This window comes from Pipistrellus hanaki (genome assembly GCF_964339955.1).
Source record: "Pipistrellus hanaki genome assembly, chromosome: 17".
Classification (NCBI taxonomy): domain Eukaryota; kingdom Metazoa; phylum Chordata; class Mammalia; order Chiroptera; family Vespertilionidae; genus Pipistrellus; species Pipistrellus hanaki.
Genome location: NC_140519.1, coordinates 23,520,248 through 23,537,830, shown reverse-complemented (window position 1 = coordinate 23,537,830; position 17,583 = coordinate 23,520,248). Strand labels below are relative to the sequence as shown.

At 42.8% G+C, this 17,583-nt stretch overlaps 1 protein-coding gene across 2 annotated transcripts in view; it reads right to left on the bottom strand.

Moving 5' to 3' along the window:
• Positions 1-17,583, bottom strand: part of NSMAF (neutral sphingomyelinase activation associated factor) — a 47,395-nt gene that overhangs the window by 12,210 nt on the left and 17,602 nt on the right. For both annotated transcript variants that reach the window (XM_084865098.1, XM_084865099.1), the window contains exons 6-18: positions 16,336-16,386; positions 13,388-13,459; positions 12,642-12,689; positions 12,485-12,537; positions 10,343-10,472; positions 8,437-8,508; positions 6,259-6,367; positions 5,181-5,357; positions 3,222-3,301; positions 2,413-2,503; positions 2,256-2,319; positions 878-929; positions 642-762 (exon numbers count right to left, since the gene is read on the bottom strand). In XM_084865098.1, the coding sequence (XP_084721224.1) occupies positions 642-762; positions 878-929; positions 2,256-2,319; positions 2,413-2,503; positions 3,222-3,301; positions 5,181-5,357; positions 6,259-6,367; positions 8,437-8,508; positions 10,343-10,472; positions 12,485-12,537; positions 12,642-12,689; positions 13,388-13,459; positions 16,336-16,386 (1,120 nt within the window). The remainder of the gene's footprint in view (positions 1-641; positions 763-877; positions 930-2,255; positions 2,320-2,412; positions 2,504-3,221; positions 3,302-5,180; positions 5,358-6,258; positions 6,368-8,436; positions 8,509-10,342; positions 10,473-12,484; positions 12,538-12,641; positions 12,690-13,387; positions 13,460-16,335; positions 16,387-17,583) is intronic.

Below are 17,583 nucleotides of genomic sequence, written 5' to 3'. Positions count from 1 at the left end.
GTCTGCGGACTGAAAGGTCCCAGGTTCTATTCCGGTCAAGGGCATGTACCTTGGTTGTGGGCACATCCCAAGTAGAGGATGTGCAAGAGGCTCATCGATGTTTCTCTCTCATTGATGTTTCTAGCTTTCTATCCCTCTCTCTTCCCCTCTAAAATACTCAATAAAATGTATTAAAAAAAAAAAAAAAAAAAAAAAAAGAATGCACATACTCTTCTTTGTCTTGACTTTCAGTAAAACTTCCTGTTTTTTGCTGTATAAAATAAACACGCTACATTGGCTCTGGGTCCCTGTCCCTGTCAGAGAACAGTGGTCCCACCCAGCCCCAGCTTTTTCCTTCCATCTCTGTGTCTGTCTCTTTCTTTCATTTTCTCAATCCCCAGCAGTCCCTACTTAGAAACCGGATCGCTCTCTAGCCATGCTGGATGCGGAGAAGAGAGAAAGGTGTCTCAAATATGTCAATATTTTTACAGCCTAGATTCACAGAATATTTTTTATTTGGAATCAGACTGATCTCGCCTCATTTAGGTAGAGAATTACACTGTCATTCTTAAATTCTAGGCAACTAAATAATTAATCGCACTGAAACTGCACTGCCAGGGAAGGAATTTCTGCAAGGCCACACACAGTGCTGAGGTACTCACTCCGTGCCCAAGGCGGAAGTTCCACGTCATCCACCATCTGGCCTCCTTGTCTCTTCCCCAAATCCAGCTTCAGACTATTGACTAAGAAGCTGACATCATCGCCATAGAATTCTGGAATCAACTGAAGGTTCCCGGTGGAAAAAGAAGAAAAAAGAAAAAAGAAATAGCAACAAACATTTTTTAAAGCAGTTAGAAAACACCAGCCCCATGAATCATTAACTCTTTAAACTGCTTACCTCTTTAAAATCTGTGGCACCATCCAAGCAATTTTTCCAAGTTTCTGCAATACTAAATAAAATTAAAAAAAAAAAATTAAAAGGATTTTAACTCAAGGGTATAGAAACAGCAGCCACAGAGCTTTCTCTGCACTCTGTTCTACCTATATTACCTATATCAACTCATTCTCTCCTTAACTCAATCCCCCTTTCACAGAAGAGAAAAATCCTCTAGGCTCACAGGGGAGAGGTGGGAGTGGGCGTGGAGTCAGAAAAGGCCCAGATGGAATGTCTCCAAGTCCATGCCAGGAGCCTCTGCTCTCACCGCCTCATTGAAGGACCAATGCAGGCAGGTGCTTAAACACTAGAAAATTAGCACAACTATTTTAACAGCTCATCTCAAAAAGGAGTTATAAACAAATGTGCAGAGCTTAAACGATTGGAAAGACACAGACCAAAGATTAATGAAAATTCTCTCAGTGTGGCCCTAACCGGTTTGGTTCAGTGGATAGAGTGTCCGACTAAGGACTGAACGGTCCCAGGTTCGATTCCGGTCAAGGGCACATCCTCAGTAGGAGAGGTGTGCAGGAGGCAGCTGATCAATGCTTCTCTCCCATAGATGTTTCTAACTCTCTAATCCTTTTCCTTCATCTCTGTAAAAAAATCAATAAAATATATTTTTTAAAAATTCTCTCAGTGTGGACAGATGTTAACTGAACTTTATTTTCCTCTATATTTTCTGATTTTTTTTTGAAAAATATTACTTTTATAATTTAAAAAAAGTTGCTTACAGACCCACAGGGAATTATATTCAACTCATAGCAAAATTATTGACCTATGAACCAGGAAGTCACAATTCGATTCCCGGTCAGGGCACATGCCCAGGTTGTGGGCTCAAATCCCCAGTGTGAGGTGTACAGTAAGTAGCTGATCAATGATCGTCTCATTGGTGATGTTTCTATATCTCTCTCCCTCTCCCTTCCTCTCTGAAATCAATAAAAATATATTTTTTAAAATTATTTAAAATAATGAAATAATGTTGGAAACACTCTGAATGTCCAACAATAGAGAAACAGTTAAAATATATTCTGGCATACACTAGGATGTGATCTAATAACTTAAAAAGTGAGACTGTTTTAAAAAAAAAAACATCTAATAACATGGGGAAAACTTCAAGATCTAATGGGATACAAAAAGTGGGACAAAAACTATTTAAAATACATTCAGATTTACACACACGACTAGAAAAAGCCTAAAAGGATTAGATATAACAATCAGTGATTATTTTTGAATATCTTCACACTTTTGGCCCGGTATAGTTTTTTTTTTAAAACAAACATATTGTGCATATATAATTAGGAAGTTTTAAAAAATGGTGGGTGAGGCATTTGTGTCAAACCTGTTGAACATCCTATCTGCGTTATCAAATCTTCCATTCTGTAGGCACAGCATATGCTCTGGTGCTGGAGGGGGAGAAGCAGAGTTAATGAGACACAGGTTCCCTGAAGAATCCACGTGAAATAGCACTGATGCGGGTTGAGGATGAAGAGCCTTACCGATCCTGACGAGATAGAACAGCACGTAGCCCGGGGACGAGTAGTGGCTGCCGTACATGAACTTTGGCTCCGGCATCTCCTGGTAGCGTGCCTACGATACGGGAGGAAAAAAAAAGACTAAGTGTTGGCTATGAAAATAACAAGTCACTGAAACCGGTTTGGCTCAGTGGATAGAGCATTGGCCTGCGGACCATTCCGGTCAAGGGCATGTACCTTAGTTGCGAGCGCATCCCCAGTAGGGGGTGTGCAGGAGACAGCTGATCAATGATTCTCTCCCATCAGTGTTTCTAACACTCTATCCCTCTCTCTTCCTCTCTGTAAAAATCAATAAAATATATATTTTAAAAAAATAAATAAAAATAACAAGTGACTCATGTAGTAAAAGCCTAGAAGAAATCACGGCATGAGTACATTACACTCCTTAACTTTTTTCTTACATAGGAAAAGGAAAGATAAAAAGCAGGTGGAAAATCTGAAGAGACATAGTATTCCCATAACAAGTATTTTGGTTTTCTTGAAGCAGTGGTACGTAACCATGTTGGGATGGGGGGAATGGAAGGTGGAAGGGATTTTAGGCATCTCTTGTGCTGTTTACTAAAGAGAACCCTTCAGGGAAGTAAGTTAGTACGTTGGTAATCAGGTCAGCCTCCACTTCCTGTATTGTAGCCAGCAGGCACGGGATGGGGGGAAGTAAGAGTGAAAACAAAACACATGAACCCTCTGGGCATGTTTGCACTAAGTCTGGATGAAATGAGTTTCAGTTACTGTGAAAACATGGGCCTGGTTCAGGAAGTTCCTTTTAGACGTACCAGCAGTCTCTCCAGTCGCTCCTTATTTAGGGCCCCTACTGGCTTCCCCAGATCCCGGAAGGTTCCTGGGTTTGACAAATCTACATGAGTAAATACATTTCAAAAGATTAATTAATTAGAATAAACAAAGCAAGCAAACCTATACTTAACAATATTACTGCCATGAACTGATTCACATGTACACATTTTATTCCCACAAAATAAACAGTTTTAAAAAACGGAGACAGACCCTTTAGAATTGTAATATTTCTGGTAGTTACTTATACAGCTGTAAAGGTGAGAATTTTGAGTATTAATTTAGCAACATCCCTTCAGAAGTGATTTCCAATTTGAAAACATCATAAATATGGATTTTTTTTTAAAGGCCTACTGAAAAAAAGCTATATTCCAAGAGTAAAACAGCAACAACAAAAAACAAAGTTTAAAAGCCCATTATTGCCAAAACTGGTTTGGCTCAGTGGATAGAGCATAGGCCTGTGAACTGAAAGATCCCAGGTTCCATTCCGGTCAAGGGCATGTACCTTGGTTGCGGGCACATCCCCAGTAGGGGGTATGCAAGAGGCAGCTGATCTGTTTCTCTCTCGATTCCTCTATTCCTCTCTCCCTTTCTCTCTGTAAAAAATCAATAAAATATTTTTTTAATAAAATATTCAATAAAAGCCCATTATTCTTCTACTAAGATTTACTTTTTAAGTTTGACTTACAGCAAATATATTACACTTTAATAACAGCATAATTTGAGAACTGAGGACCTGAGTATTATCAGAGAAATAAATTATCATATTCCTAGAAAGTTGGTTATCTCTTTCAAGGACAGAGTTCAATAAGTGAAATTTCCAAAGGAATTTATTGTTCACAATATATAATTTTTAAGTATTAAAAAATAAAATCACAATACAATCACTATTTTAGTTAAAATAATTTGAGAGAAGTACATATACCACAAAATTAAAATGGTCACCTCTCAGTAATGTAATAATTGATGTTTATTTCCTTTTAAAAATATTTTAGTACATTCTAAATGTCCTATAATGAATAGTTATTAGTTTGTTAATCACATTTAATGTAAATTTTAAAATAGCATAATCTGAGACAATGTTCAAAGTGAAAAACTACAGCATTTCAAAACTTGGTATTTATAGATAGTAATGATTATATGGCTTAAAATTATATGCATATGGGGTGGGGGTGACCGGGGAGAGGCCAATGGGGGGGACAGGAGACCTATGTAATACTATATGTAATACTTTAAACAATAAATAATTTTTAAAATTATATGCATACTAGAGGCCCAGTGCACAAAATTCATGCATGGGGGGTTCCCTCAGCCCAGCCTGCACCCTCTACAATCAGGGGCCCTTGGGGACACCCCTCTCACAATCTGGCACCACTGGCTCCTAATCACTAACCTGTCTGCCTGATCACCCCTAACTGCTCCCCTGCCAGCTTGATTGCCCCCAACTGCCCTCCCCTGCTGACCAGTTTGCCCCCAACAGCCCTCCCCTGATGACCTGGTCTCCCCCAAGTGCCCTCCGCTGCAGGCCTAGCTGCCCCCAACTGCCCTCCCCTGCCAATCTCATTGCTCCCAACTGCCCTCTCCTGCCAGCCTGATCGCCCTAAATGCGTCTACTACCATGGCTTTGTCCAGAATGAAGTCAGACATCCAGAAGATGGTGGACCCGGTCTAATTAGCATATTACTTTTTTTTATTAGTATAGATTTCCTGGGCATGTCCTTTAAGAATATGTAAGTACTATTTTTTGGATTAAGAAAACTAAGAGACTGGAGAAAAAAAAACAAACAAAAAAAACCCCACATATAATCTATATTAATATTGAAATGACAACTAGCAATCCTTAGTAATAAAGTTAAAATGGGTTCTAATCTATTCATAGATCACATCCTAAGTCTACGACAAACTATGTTTCTCGCCTGTAGGAGGAGCTGGGAGGCACTCACCCAGCTCGGAGCTGCAGTAGTCGCTGATCACCCAGGGGAACACCGGGTACTGGGACAGGTCATTGCAGCTGCGGTCGGCCAGGTTGTTGAGGTGCAGCAGGTACTGGTAGTTGGAGAGGTGGCCGCGCTGCCACTGCAGCGTGTAGCTCTCGGCCGTGCGCTCCGCCACGTGGTGCTCTGCGGAGGACAGGCCGCAAGGTCACCACCGAGCATGGCAGACGCTGGCCAAGTTTTACTTAGCAAGTACACACTGGATACTTTAAGTGTGGTCTTTTCAATGCATTTTTGAGAAGTGCATTTTAAGAAAAAAGAAAATAAAAGGTACAGTTTGTTTTCGCTTCACTGTACCCCAGAAGCGCAAACAAAATTAAGATGGTATTAATAAAAATCCCAACATCTACTTTTAGAAACCATTCTATTCTAGTCATCTAGCAATTTTGTAAACAAGAATAATTACAGTCAGCCATACAAATTACTATATTTATGCATGAAAAGAGAAATACAGGTGTTCTCTAACTAGGGTAAGAAAATTCACACTTTCCATGGAAGACTGAGGAAATATTAATTAAAAGCAAATTCAGTCCCACGGGTATTATACTGAGCCTTGAGGTTCACGTGTTTCTTTTGTATCGTTTTCTAGCGTCGGGATTAAGATCACAATTAATGAACACAAACACGTGACTGGAGAGCTCACTGCCTCTCACATTAAGGAACTGAATCTCAGTTTTCGTAAATTAATATAAGACAAGACTGGACATAGAAATAACTAAGGGGAGTCTTTATAATCCATTCAATTTGTGTGTTGTTAAAATAAAAAATTTTAAAAAATATATTTATCAAGTTTTTAAAACACACAATAAAACTATTACCAAAATTCAATTATGTTTCCTTTGTTTTTGTTTTTTTTAAATGCCATCTTGCCAACTGTAGTTACTATGGAGAAGCAATGGGAAGAACCACAGAAAGGTGGTTCCAGATCCAGCATTTTTCTTTTCCCTTCTCTTATTTCCTATCCTGGTCACTTGGGAGTTGGAACTACTTTCCCTATGAACAGAACAGCGAAGGGTAAACAGCAGACCTAGATACGTGGCAATATAAAAATAGAGTTCATCTCGATCTTGAGGGTCGTAGAACTTTAGGTAGATGTCAGAACACAGGTCATTTTCTGTGCAAAACACTTCCAATCCCTACACATTCAGAAAGAAAGGAATAAAACAAATAGCATTTCATTAATCTTGCAATTGCAATATAAGTTATACAATCACAAAAGCCTTCCGATTAAACATCTACATTTTTTTACTTGTAGCTCTTGTATTCATGTTCTCCAGCTTTAAATTTGATTCAGTGATATATATATATATATATATATATATATATATATATATATATTTCTTGAGAACAAGACTTGTTTCTTTAAATTTTGTAAAATCCCTTTTAGTGTTAATCATTTTTATTGATAAAATCTTTTGTGAATTTAGTATTTTGAAACTCAGAATTGGCTGATCCATGTCTTCAAACATCTTCAAATATAAATGTTTAGCTTTATATTATAATTAAAGTGTTATGTCAAGCTAACAAACTGATACCTGAATAACTATTCAACTAATAACTTGCAGTTGTTTTTTAAAATATGTTTTTACTGATTTTAGAGAGAGAGAGAAGAAAGGAGGAGAGGAAGAGAGAAACATTGATAACAGACTGCCTCCTGCACGTCCCCTATTGTAGACTGAGTCAGCAACCAGGCTTGTGCCCTGACTGGGAATAGAACAGGCAGGGTGATGCCCACCCAAATGAGCCACAATGGGCAGGGCGACTTGCAGTTATCCTTAAGAAAACTCAGCTTTGTGAATGTTGTTATTAATAAGGTAGGACAGGAATAGACAAAGAAATGACAAAAGCAGACTTGTTCTTGGTTCAAATACAGACTTTTACCATTTACTAGTTAAGGAACAGAGGAAATTAATTCTTAGAATCTCAATTTCTTTATAAAAATAGAATATCATCTACCGCACAGGGGCTGTTATGATAACAAATATTGTACATAAATTTCCCAGTACACAGAAAACACTTAATGTCAATTTCTTCTCTTTTTCTGACTGTGTCTTTATACCCAAAGGAGGTAATTTCCAATAGTATGCGTCCATAATTCTCTACTAGCACTATAAATGAAGAGTATCCTTTTAAGTTAAATAGGTAGGAAAAGACAAATTTCACAAATAAGAAACAAAAATGAGATGCTTAAAATCCAACAGTGCTTTGGTAACGCTACCTGTCAGGTGACTGGCTCATCTTCAAAGGAGGAGAAATGAATTTATTCTCAAGTCAAATTAAAATACCCTGGAATCACACCTTATGTGGGGATTGGTTTCCAAGGTCAGCATGTAAGACTAACATAAGAATGGACACATGCTTATCTAGGGGCATGGTAGGAAGAACTGCCCGTGTGATTTAATTGGTTATTTTGTTCGTGTCTCTCACTTCCAAGCTGAAGGCTGAATTACTCTACGCCTACCGAAGACACTACAGATCCATTGGAGAGTTCATATTGTACCAGCTTCCGCATTGTACTCTGCCATCTAGCTGCTATGAGCAGATGGTGCACGTCACACTGGATTGCTCTGCATGGATTATCCCTGCACAACCCCAGGAACTCTGAGCACACACACAGGAGTGAGGAACTCAAAGCAGCAAACCCCATCCCTCTTGTTCTTGGAGCCAAAAATATTCCCACAGCAGCCTTCCTGTGCAGAGAAAGGAGTTATTCCTTTACAAATGTCTAACTCCCTTATAAGTATACTTCCAGTAGGACATGATCTCACTCATCTAGGGGAAATGGTGAACAACATAGACTGATGAACAAGAACAGACCCAGAGATAAGGAGCCATGGGTCAGACTGTTGGACCTCAAAGGGAGGGTGGGGATAAAAGGGAGAGATCAACCAAAGGACTTATGTGCACACATATGAGCCTAACCAGTGGTCAAGGACAATAGCGGGGTGAGGGCATAAGAGGGAGTGGGGGATTGGAATGGGGGGTTGAGGACAAGTATGTGATACCTTAATCAATAAAGAAATTAATTAAAAAAAAAAATTCTAGCTCATCCAAAAGAAAGAGCAGCAGGACCCAGAGTCCACTTGCTTACAACACAACATTACACATCGCAGACAGGCCACGAGGGTTATGCATTAATAGCTCACTGGTTAAACTGAAACGAGGACAACCATTCACCTGGGACTGGCATTCCACCTGAACTCACCAGAGGCATGAGGCCGTGCCTCCTCTTGTAAATGCGGCAGATGTCCTGGAGTGTGATCTGGACCACGGGCTTCTGTAAAAGCAAAGAGGCTGTCTCAAAGGTCAACATTCCGACACAGCTGGAGGAAGTGGGTCTTTAGTATCAGAACGCGGAACCAGATGACCAAATCTTGCCTTCCTGATGTTACAAGGTGAACAACTGGAAAGAGATCTTAAAGAAGGCGTATCTGGTTTAACATTCCAGCCTGCCCCCCCCCCTTTTTTTTTTTTTGGCTTTGTGACCTTGGACAAGTCTCCCAACCTCCATTCGGCACCAAAAACATGGCAATGCGTTCATCTTTCAGGTTATCGCAAGGGTGTTGAGTGTTAATGGAATACTACAGGATTGGTCTAGAGCCTGGCCGGTGTGACTCAGTGGTTAAGCATCTGCCCGTGAACCAAGAGGTCACTGGTTCAATTCCCAGTCAGAGCACATGCCTGGGTTGCAGGCTCAATCCCCAGGAGTGGATGTGCAGGAGGCAGCCAACTGATGATGTTTTTCTCTCATCAATATTTCTCTTTATCCCTCTCCCTTCCCCTCTCTCTAAAAATCAATCAAAAACATTTTTTAAAAAGGATTCGTTACAGATAACCTCTCAGGAATTTTGTTATTCCTTTATAGAGCAATGGTTTCCTTAGTACTCACTCATCTTGTTTTAGAACTTTTGTCTCCTTAAAAACTATCATGTATTAAGGCTCACGGACAATTATAGTATAAAGCAGAGCTTCTAAACTTTTTCTTTTATAAGGAGGGCGATTTTCTTCCTTCTTTAAAACCTTAAAATGCTAGTAAGAGATGAATGAGGTTAGAAAAGACAGTGAGACTGGCTAAAAGGTGACAAGTTCATTTTCCAATTTCTGAGTAGAAGGGAATCAATGCTCATACCATGAATCCTGAAGCCATGGCACATACTCCTATTTTCCCAAAAGTTGTTGACCCTGAGCTATAGTAACAGTAGCGGGTAAGCCCATGTTCTTAAGGAGCTAGAGAATGCCCATCAGCAATGTGCACGGCTTCCGTCGGAGGGTTTGGCAAGCGTGGCCCACCACCTGGTGGACAGAATTATTACAGCATCATCTTTCACTTGGAAAAGTACTAGAAGCTTTAGTGCCATGTAGTAAGGACTGGCCGGCCTGGAGCACTTCCAGGGTTTAGCCTGTGGCAGGAATCACTCCTGTGCTTTAAACTTCCCTGCTAACTGGCCCAATGGCACCATCAGAGCACACTAGGATTTCTGTTCCACTCCCCAAAGGGGCGAGATCTAGATAAAGCAACCGGTCTCTAGAAGATGTAGTGTGGAGATCTGAGCTATTTTCACTTACCGGCCTAGGAAGTCTAACGTCACTGTGAAAGGGATACCAGCCCTGCAGCTGCCCCCTGCAGCATCGCTGTGTGTACCTGTTCTGGCTGGGCAAGGACCACTTCCAACTGCCTTTTAGGGAAAGATTCAGATTCCCCGACTTGGTTGGCAATAGAGGAAAAACAAGAAGTGCCAACACAGGCAGATACAGAGAAAACATGCATTTCTTCGTGATCTTGATGTTACTTCATTTGTCTCTTGCAGAAGTGCCTCCGAGCAGAAAGGTATCACACTCTCACTTTATTAAAGTCGAGAGGGGCAGGGCTTCTTTTCACACACCGAGAGCCAGTGACCCCCAAATGCAAGCCGATCAGGAGAGCTCACACTCAGATTCCTCGGGATCACACGGGGAGCCTGTTAAGTCGATGGCGGGGCCGGGGAGGTCATTTTGATCCTCACCAACACGTGAGCACGCTGTGATGGGGAGGTCCCGTCCACAGGAAAGAGCATAAGGGAAAGAGCCCAGCGCTAACGGAGCTCTCCATCCGCCCGGCAGCCGTCACGTACCGGGTAGCCATTGAGAGGCTGGAAATACAGGGTGGTGTCCGTGATGCACACGTGGCCGGGGTTTGTCACCAGAGGGGTCACCATTTCTGCTTTGCATTCCATGTGCAGCTTTTCAGAAACACTTTGGAACCTGATAATTTCAGCAAAAGAAAAAAGAAAAAAAAAAAGGAATCAGAAACCGATCTACTTTTCAGGTTTAACTTTAGTTACAGTGTGACTTGGCGTAAGATTTGTCTGAACATAGACTTTCTACAAAATGGTAATACAAATCAGTGCTGCTTCCACTGGAGGGTTTGGCGAGCATCACAAAGTTGGTCACAGATAAAACAGACATTCTTGTAAATGGTAAAATGAAAATTCAACTTTTAAAAAACAGATGAGGTTATGTACTGAGAAGGAAGGATAGACAAGTAAATGAAGTCAAATAACCCATTAGCTCAAAATAAACTGACGTAGAAACTACTTTCAAATTAACAAGATTTTCTCTCTTTCTGAATTTAAAGCCTATTTTCATAGCCATATAGGCCATTTTTGCATAGATGGCATCTATTTCACACTACACTTCATAAGACTATGAAGACACAATGACAGTAACTTGAATGTCAGTTCCAAAGCCCAGCTGACCCATGATCAACAGTTTGAACTACAAAGATCCACTTACCTAATGTGTTTTTTCCCCCCAATAAATACTGTAAATCTATTTTCTCTTCCTTACGATTAACACTTTCTTTTCTCTAGCTTACTTTGTTGTGTAGTATACAATACATATAACGTACAAAATATGCATTGATCAACTTGATGTATATCAGTAAGGCTTCGGGTCAACAAATAGCTCTGAGTAGTTAAGTTCTGACTATGTGGGGTTGTCACCCCTAACTCCCACATTGTCCAAGTGTCACCTATACATTCTTTTGTGGATGTACTACAGTAAAACTAGTCAATGATGATTTCTCTGCTACCCCACTGTAAATTATTTGGACAGCCAAACAGAGAACAGGTTGGTATTAAAGTATAACTCTTTTCAGAAAATACACTACATACTTAGAAAAGCTAAGAAAGTCAATAATAATTTTTAAAAAAACAACAACACATTAGACCAATAAAAATGTAGTCTCCTGGTCCCCATAGGATACCTCTGGAAGGTACCCATCACAATTTGAAGGGCCAAGACAAACATTCTGGACACAGGGACAGCTAAGCTGAAATCAGAAGAATCAGAAAGAGCCAGCCAGGTGCAAAAGAGCAGAGTACTCTTAGTGGAGGGCACACGCACTCAGTCCCGGAGGAGAGAGACCATGTGGCACACTCAGGAACTGCATGCGATGCAGAGCTGGAGCGTGGAATCCGAGAGCGAGCAGTGGCGGGGCATCCTGAACCAGGACCGGGACATAAGCGGACTGTGCGCCAACTAAGATTAAGATTTTTTACCCTGAAGGCAACGGGCAGTCTTGAAGAGTTTAAACAAACAGGTGATACCATTACGTACATTCTTCTTTAGAAAGAACGTATTATTTACTTTTTTAGTTTCTTATTTTTTGTTAATCATCCCCTAAGGACATTTCCCCATTGATGTTTAGAGTGGCGAGGAGGGGGAAAGACAGAGAGAAACACCGATGTAAGAGAGGTGCATCATCGATTGGTTGCTGCCCCAAGTGGCCTGCAACCAAGGCACATGCCCTTGACCGGAATCAAACCTGAGATACTTCAGTCCATGGGCTGACGCTCTATCCACTGAACAAAACCGGCTGGGGCAGAAGAGAGTATTTTAAAAGTACAATAGGCACAGTGCGGGGAAAGGGGATTGGAGAAGGGAAGACTGGTGTCAGGTAGACACGCTAGAAGCTGTCCCAGAGTCCAGAGTGGGAGGGGATGGTGGCCTGGACTGAGGCAGTTAAGAGTGGGAAAAGACGAGCTGACCGACAGGAAGGATGTTAGAGGGCCTCATCTACCTGACGGGTGCCAGGATGGAGAGAGAGGAGGCAGCCCCTGACAAGGCTCCTGCACTGGGGTGGGGCCATCCCCCCAGATACGCAGGCTTGGGGTGAGGCAGATGACAACATCTGGCTGGACATGCTGAGCGAGGCCAACAGATGAAGATGCTGCTGCTTTTATAGCAAGTAAGCAAAATCACTGAACCTTTACCTGTTTTTGTCAAATGATGTTCTCGCCAAACGTGACTGCAAAATAGCCGTTATCTATGAAAAGAGAACCATTTGCAAAGTATGGATGTAAGTATTTATAAGTGAAAACCAATACAAATAAATTCATAATAAAGATACAGATCTTTAGAAACTCTTACCATAGCAGTCTGGTCCCCTAGTTTGTCAAGGCAGGATGCTCGGTGAAGCTACAATATTATAAATATACATGAATTTATTTTTTTTTCCCTCTCAGAATAAAGGTATTTCCTTAGAAGCAATGAAATAACAGCAAGCATCTGTTACTTAGTAACAGTTAAGGTCGCATCTGATATATGTATGGCTCCTTCCTAATATACTGTTTTCAAAGTCAACATAATCAAGTAAATCTGATTAATGTTTATAAAAGAGACTAGAGGCCTGGTGCACAAAATTCGTGTGCAGGGGTGTGTGTCCCTCAGCCCAGCCTGCACCCTCTCCAATCTGGGACCCCTGGAGGGATGTCCAACTTCCTGTTTAAACTGCTGGCTCCCAACTGCTAGCCTGCCTGCCTTCCTGATTGTCCCTAACCGCTTCTACCTGCCAGCCTGATCACTCCCTAACCACTCCCCTGCCACCCTGACTGATGCCTAACTGCTCCCCTGCCAGCCTGTTTGCCCCTAACTGCCCTCCTTTGCAGGCCTGGTCCCTCCCAACTTCCCTCCCCTGCTGGCGATCTTATGGCGGCTATCTTGTGTCCACATGGGGGCAGCCATCTTGTGTGTTGGAGTGGTGGTCAATTTGCATATTACTCTTTTATTAGATAGGATTAGGGTTTAAGTAAGATGTATAAATATAAAATTTTTAAGTTTCTGCCTGAGTTTTGAATTCTCAGCCCAGTAAATGCCCGAGTTAGGCACCGGCTTACCTGAAGCAACGTCTCCACAACATCTTCCACTTTCCCTGGAACATCCAGTTCAAAGACATACTCCATTCTGCCCTACCAACAAGGGAAAAGGATGCAAACAGAGGAGGAGATGAAGCACGCCAAAACCTCGCATGAAGAGCACTTGCAAATCCCAGGCTGAGGGCCACAAGCATCCACCTGGTGTGTCCTCCCTCACGCCACCTAGAATGAGAGCTCCGGGGAGCAGAGCCCATCGGGTTTACTGCTACATTTACTCCACACTCGATTCTGCTAACTTTGGGCTTAGTTTGCTGTTTTTTGGGTTTTTTTTTTTTAGTTCCTTGAGGTGTATAGTTAGATTTTAACATTTGAGATCCTTCTTTTATAATGTAGGTGCTTATCACCACAAACTTCCCTCTTAGTACTGCTTTTGCTGCACCCTGTGAGTTTTGCTATGCTGTCTTTTTGTTTGTCTTGTGATATTTTTAAATTTCCCTTTACATTTCTCTCCTTTGACTCACTGGTTGCTCAAGAGTGCCAATTTCCACATACTTGTGAATTTGCCTTCTGCTACGGATTTCTAGTTTTGCTTCGTTGTGGTTGCAAAAGGTACTTGGTATGGGTTCAGTCTTCTTACATTCCTTAAAACTTGTGCTGGCCCTGGCCAGTGTGGCTCAGTCGGTTAGGCTTCGTTCCATGCACTGAAACTCTGCGGGCTTGACTCCAGGTCAGGGCACATGTCCAGGTTGAGGGATCAGTCCCCAGTGGAGGATGTGCAGGAGGCAGCAGATCAATGTTGTAATCTTGCATCAATGTCTCTCTCTCTTCCTCTCCCCTTCCTCTCTCTCTTAAAAATCAATATAAAACAAGAAAACTTGTTTTTGTGACCTACCATGTGATCAACCCTGAAGCAGGTTCTAGTGCAGGGGTCTTCAAACTACGGCCCGCGGGCCACATGCAGCCCCCAGGGGAGTCTGATCCTGCCCGCCAGGTTTTTTGGGCAGTGAGCGCAGCCAAGGTGTTACAGTAGGAATTAGTAGTTCATATAGTCCGGCCCTCCAGCTCTCTGAGGGACCGTTATCTGGCCCCCACTTTAAAAAGTTTGAGGACCCCTGTTCTAGTGTATTCTGCTGCTGGTGGGAAGAATGTCCTCTATGTGTCTGTTAGGCTCATGTGGTCTATAGTGTTGAGTCCTCCGTTTCCTCATTCATCTTCTATCTGGGTGATCTATCCATTACTGAAGCAGGGCATTAAGTCTCTTACTATTCCTGTGTTGCTGTCAATGCCTCCCTCCAATTCTGTCAATGTTAGCTTCATATGTGTGGGTGCATATACTGAGGTTGGGTGCCAATATGTTGTGATGGTCAATTTAGGTGTGTCCCACGCTCTCCTTCCTTTCCTCTTGCCCCCGGGGGAGTCTGCTTTGCTGCTCAGGCCTCTGTCTGCTGTGCTCAGGCCTCTGTCTGCTGTGCTCAGGGCTCTGGGGCAGCAGCGTGATGCCCAGCCTGCTCTTGCTCTCAGTGGTCCCAGGCATCTGGAGTAGGCCGGGTCCTGTCAATGCTCCAAGGCAGGCAAGACAGAAGCCAATCCCTCAGGCAGCTGCCCCCGAAAGTCAGAACAGAGGGCCTATGGCCCAGGGTTGCCTTTCCTTCCCCAGGGAGACGTGGGGAGCTGGGAGTTTCCTCTCTCAGTCCCATGGCACTGTGCTGGGGGGCGCTACTAACTTTCCTACCAGCTCCAATGAGGCTGACCTGCCGTGCGCAGGCTCTTCACTGGTTCTGAATCGCTCACGAAGGGAGCTGGTCCATGGATGGTTGCTGAGAGGAACTCTCTATGAGAGGAGCGAGGGTCTGGGGCTTCCTGCCTGACATCCCCGTTTATGTCACTATCTCCCCCTTGTTTAACTCTGAGGATCCTTTGGCTTTCTAATCCACATTGGAAGAGAAGACCTCACTGCTTCAACCTCACTCATTTCCTTCGGCATGATTTTCCAACAGCCCGAGTGCAGCTCTGCACTTCAAGGTGGCTGTCAGGAGAGCCTTCCGAGGGAGAGCACCCCAGGCAGTGTTCTCAACTTGGGGGAAGTGAGGGGGTGCCACACACAATGGGGAAACAGTGTATTAGGGCTTTCTGGGGTGAGAATAGGCTGTATGAGGGATAGCCCCACCCAATAAAGAACTATCCTGCCCCAAATCCAACTGCACCCCCTCATTACACCTCAGTATTTGTAGTTTTGGACTAACTGGTGCATGCGACTACTCCTTGTTCAGAAAACCCAAAGGCCACAGCATGGAGTTGGCACTCCACAGGCTGCTGGTGAGGAACCGCGGGCTGGCCCCGACTGGGCCAACGTCAGCCTGTGTTTCCCCAGATCAGAGGGCGATTGTTCCTGCCACAGAGGTGTCAGTCAGCATAAGGAGCACTAGCCCTGACGCCAGGTCCTATAAAACTCTCTTTTCGAGGAACTATCCCTTTCCTGTACATTAAGCTGAAGCATAAGGGATTAAATAAAACACAGAATGGTTAAAACGATGTCTAAGCTCACTTAACAGATACTGTATTCAAGTTCACTCATAGCTTCCATCCAATTAAGAGAATTTGTAAATTATTATTGAGCTCTCAAATAAGTGTATTTTATAAACGATATTTCTCAAAAAAAAAACAAAAAACAAATTCTCTACCATATGTAGCAATCTTATAAATGATGTATGTTCGATTTCAATTTTTATTCTAATAACTTAAGCTCTTTTTTTGTCTATTAAACCCTTTTTTAAGTCAAAAAGCTCATTGAAATCTCTTGGACTAAAATCTGTGATTGTCTTGGGCAATTTTGTTGTAATTGTTAGGTAACAAGCTTTTAAAATACCCATTATTGTTATATTTTATTAAAGATGATAATAGAGTCACAAAGTCTTATTGTTCAAAAGCACTCTATTAATTCCCGGGAATAAAAGAAAAGCTTTACTTACTCTTTCTATTTTATACGGTGCAACAATGTTGTGTTCTTTAATGAAAAATACCTGGCGGGGGGGAGGAAAATCAGTATTTGTAAAATAAAAAATTTCATCGCCATACGTTACTGTCAATTCAGTTATTATCAATTGAATTTAAATCATTGTTACACAATCTCCACTTTCCAAAACCACACACATTAACATCAGTGCAGCTGCAAGATTCTGATGTTTAACAAATATTAAATTAAAAAGAAATGCATCCGGGCAACAAGGCATCATGTGTACCAAGTAACCAAGCAGACAGGTGAAGGAAGCTAACGTAAGTGCCTGTTTTCTAAAAAAAAAAAAAAAAAAAAACAACAACAAATGGATAAAACGGCTGAAACCGGTTTGGATCAGTGGATAGAGCGTCGGCCTGCGGACTGAAAGGTCCCAGGTTCGATTCCGGTCAAGGGCATGTACCTTGGTTGCAGGCATGTCCCCAGTAGGGGGTGTGCAAGAGGCAGCTGATTGATGATTCTCTCTCATCAATGGTTCTAACTCTCTATCCCTCTCTCTTCCTCTCTGTAAAAAATCAATTAAAAAAAAACAAAAACAAAAACTGGGCATGAAACACATTCACTAACATCAAGTAACTTGATCTGGTCACACAGTGTTCTTACCAGGCCACCTGTCCTTCCACTGTGTGTTTGTAATGGTGTCAAACAAGCAACACATGTGCCAGAGCCAGCACTGTCCTCACACTGTACCTCTCTGCCTGCCTGCTCTCCTGCTGGGCGGAGGGTCTGCAGGGCTCCCAGACCAGGCACCCTCCTAGGGCACAGCTATGCACCCCCCCACCCAGCAGCCATTCGCTGCTCCCCTGAGGACACACTGCTCTCTCTCCCCCTAGAAACAAGCCCTCTCCAGGGGGGTCACACCTGCCGCGCCACGTCCCCATTCCTGTCTGTGGTAACACTCTGTGCAAGAGCCCACTGCACTTTCTCTTGGGCCCAGGACAGGTTTCCCCCCAACCACGTGACCGAGAACACTCCTGGAAGGTCACAGGAGATGCACATGATCTCTGCCACCAAGTCCAGTGAGAGTCCCTCCGCAGGGCGGCCTGGACTAGCTTCCCAGAGCAGGTGACAGAGCGATGGCTGGTCCCTGGCGCAGCAGCTTGCACTTGGCTCCCAGGCACCTGCTCCTGGTTCTCCCGACCTCACCCGCTGCTCCTCCTCCTCCCCCGCTGCTCCTCCTCCTCCTCCTCAGCCCCCTGCTCCT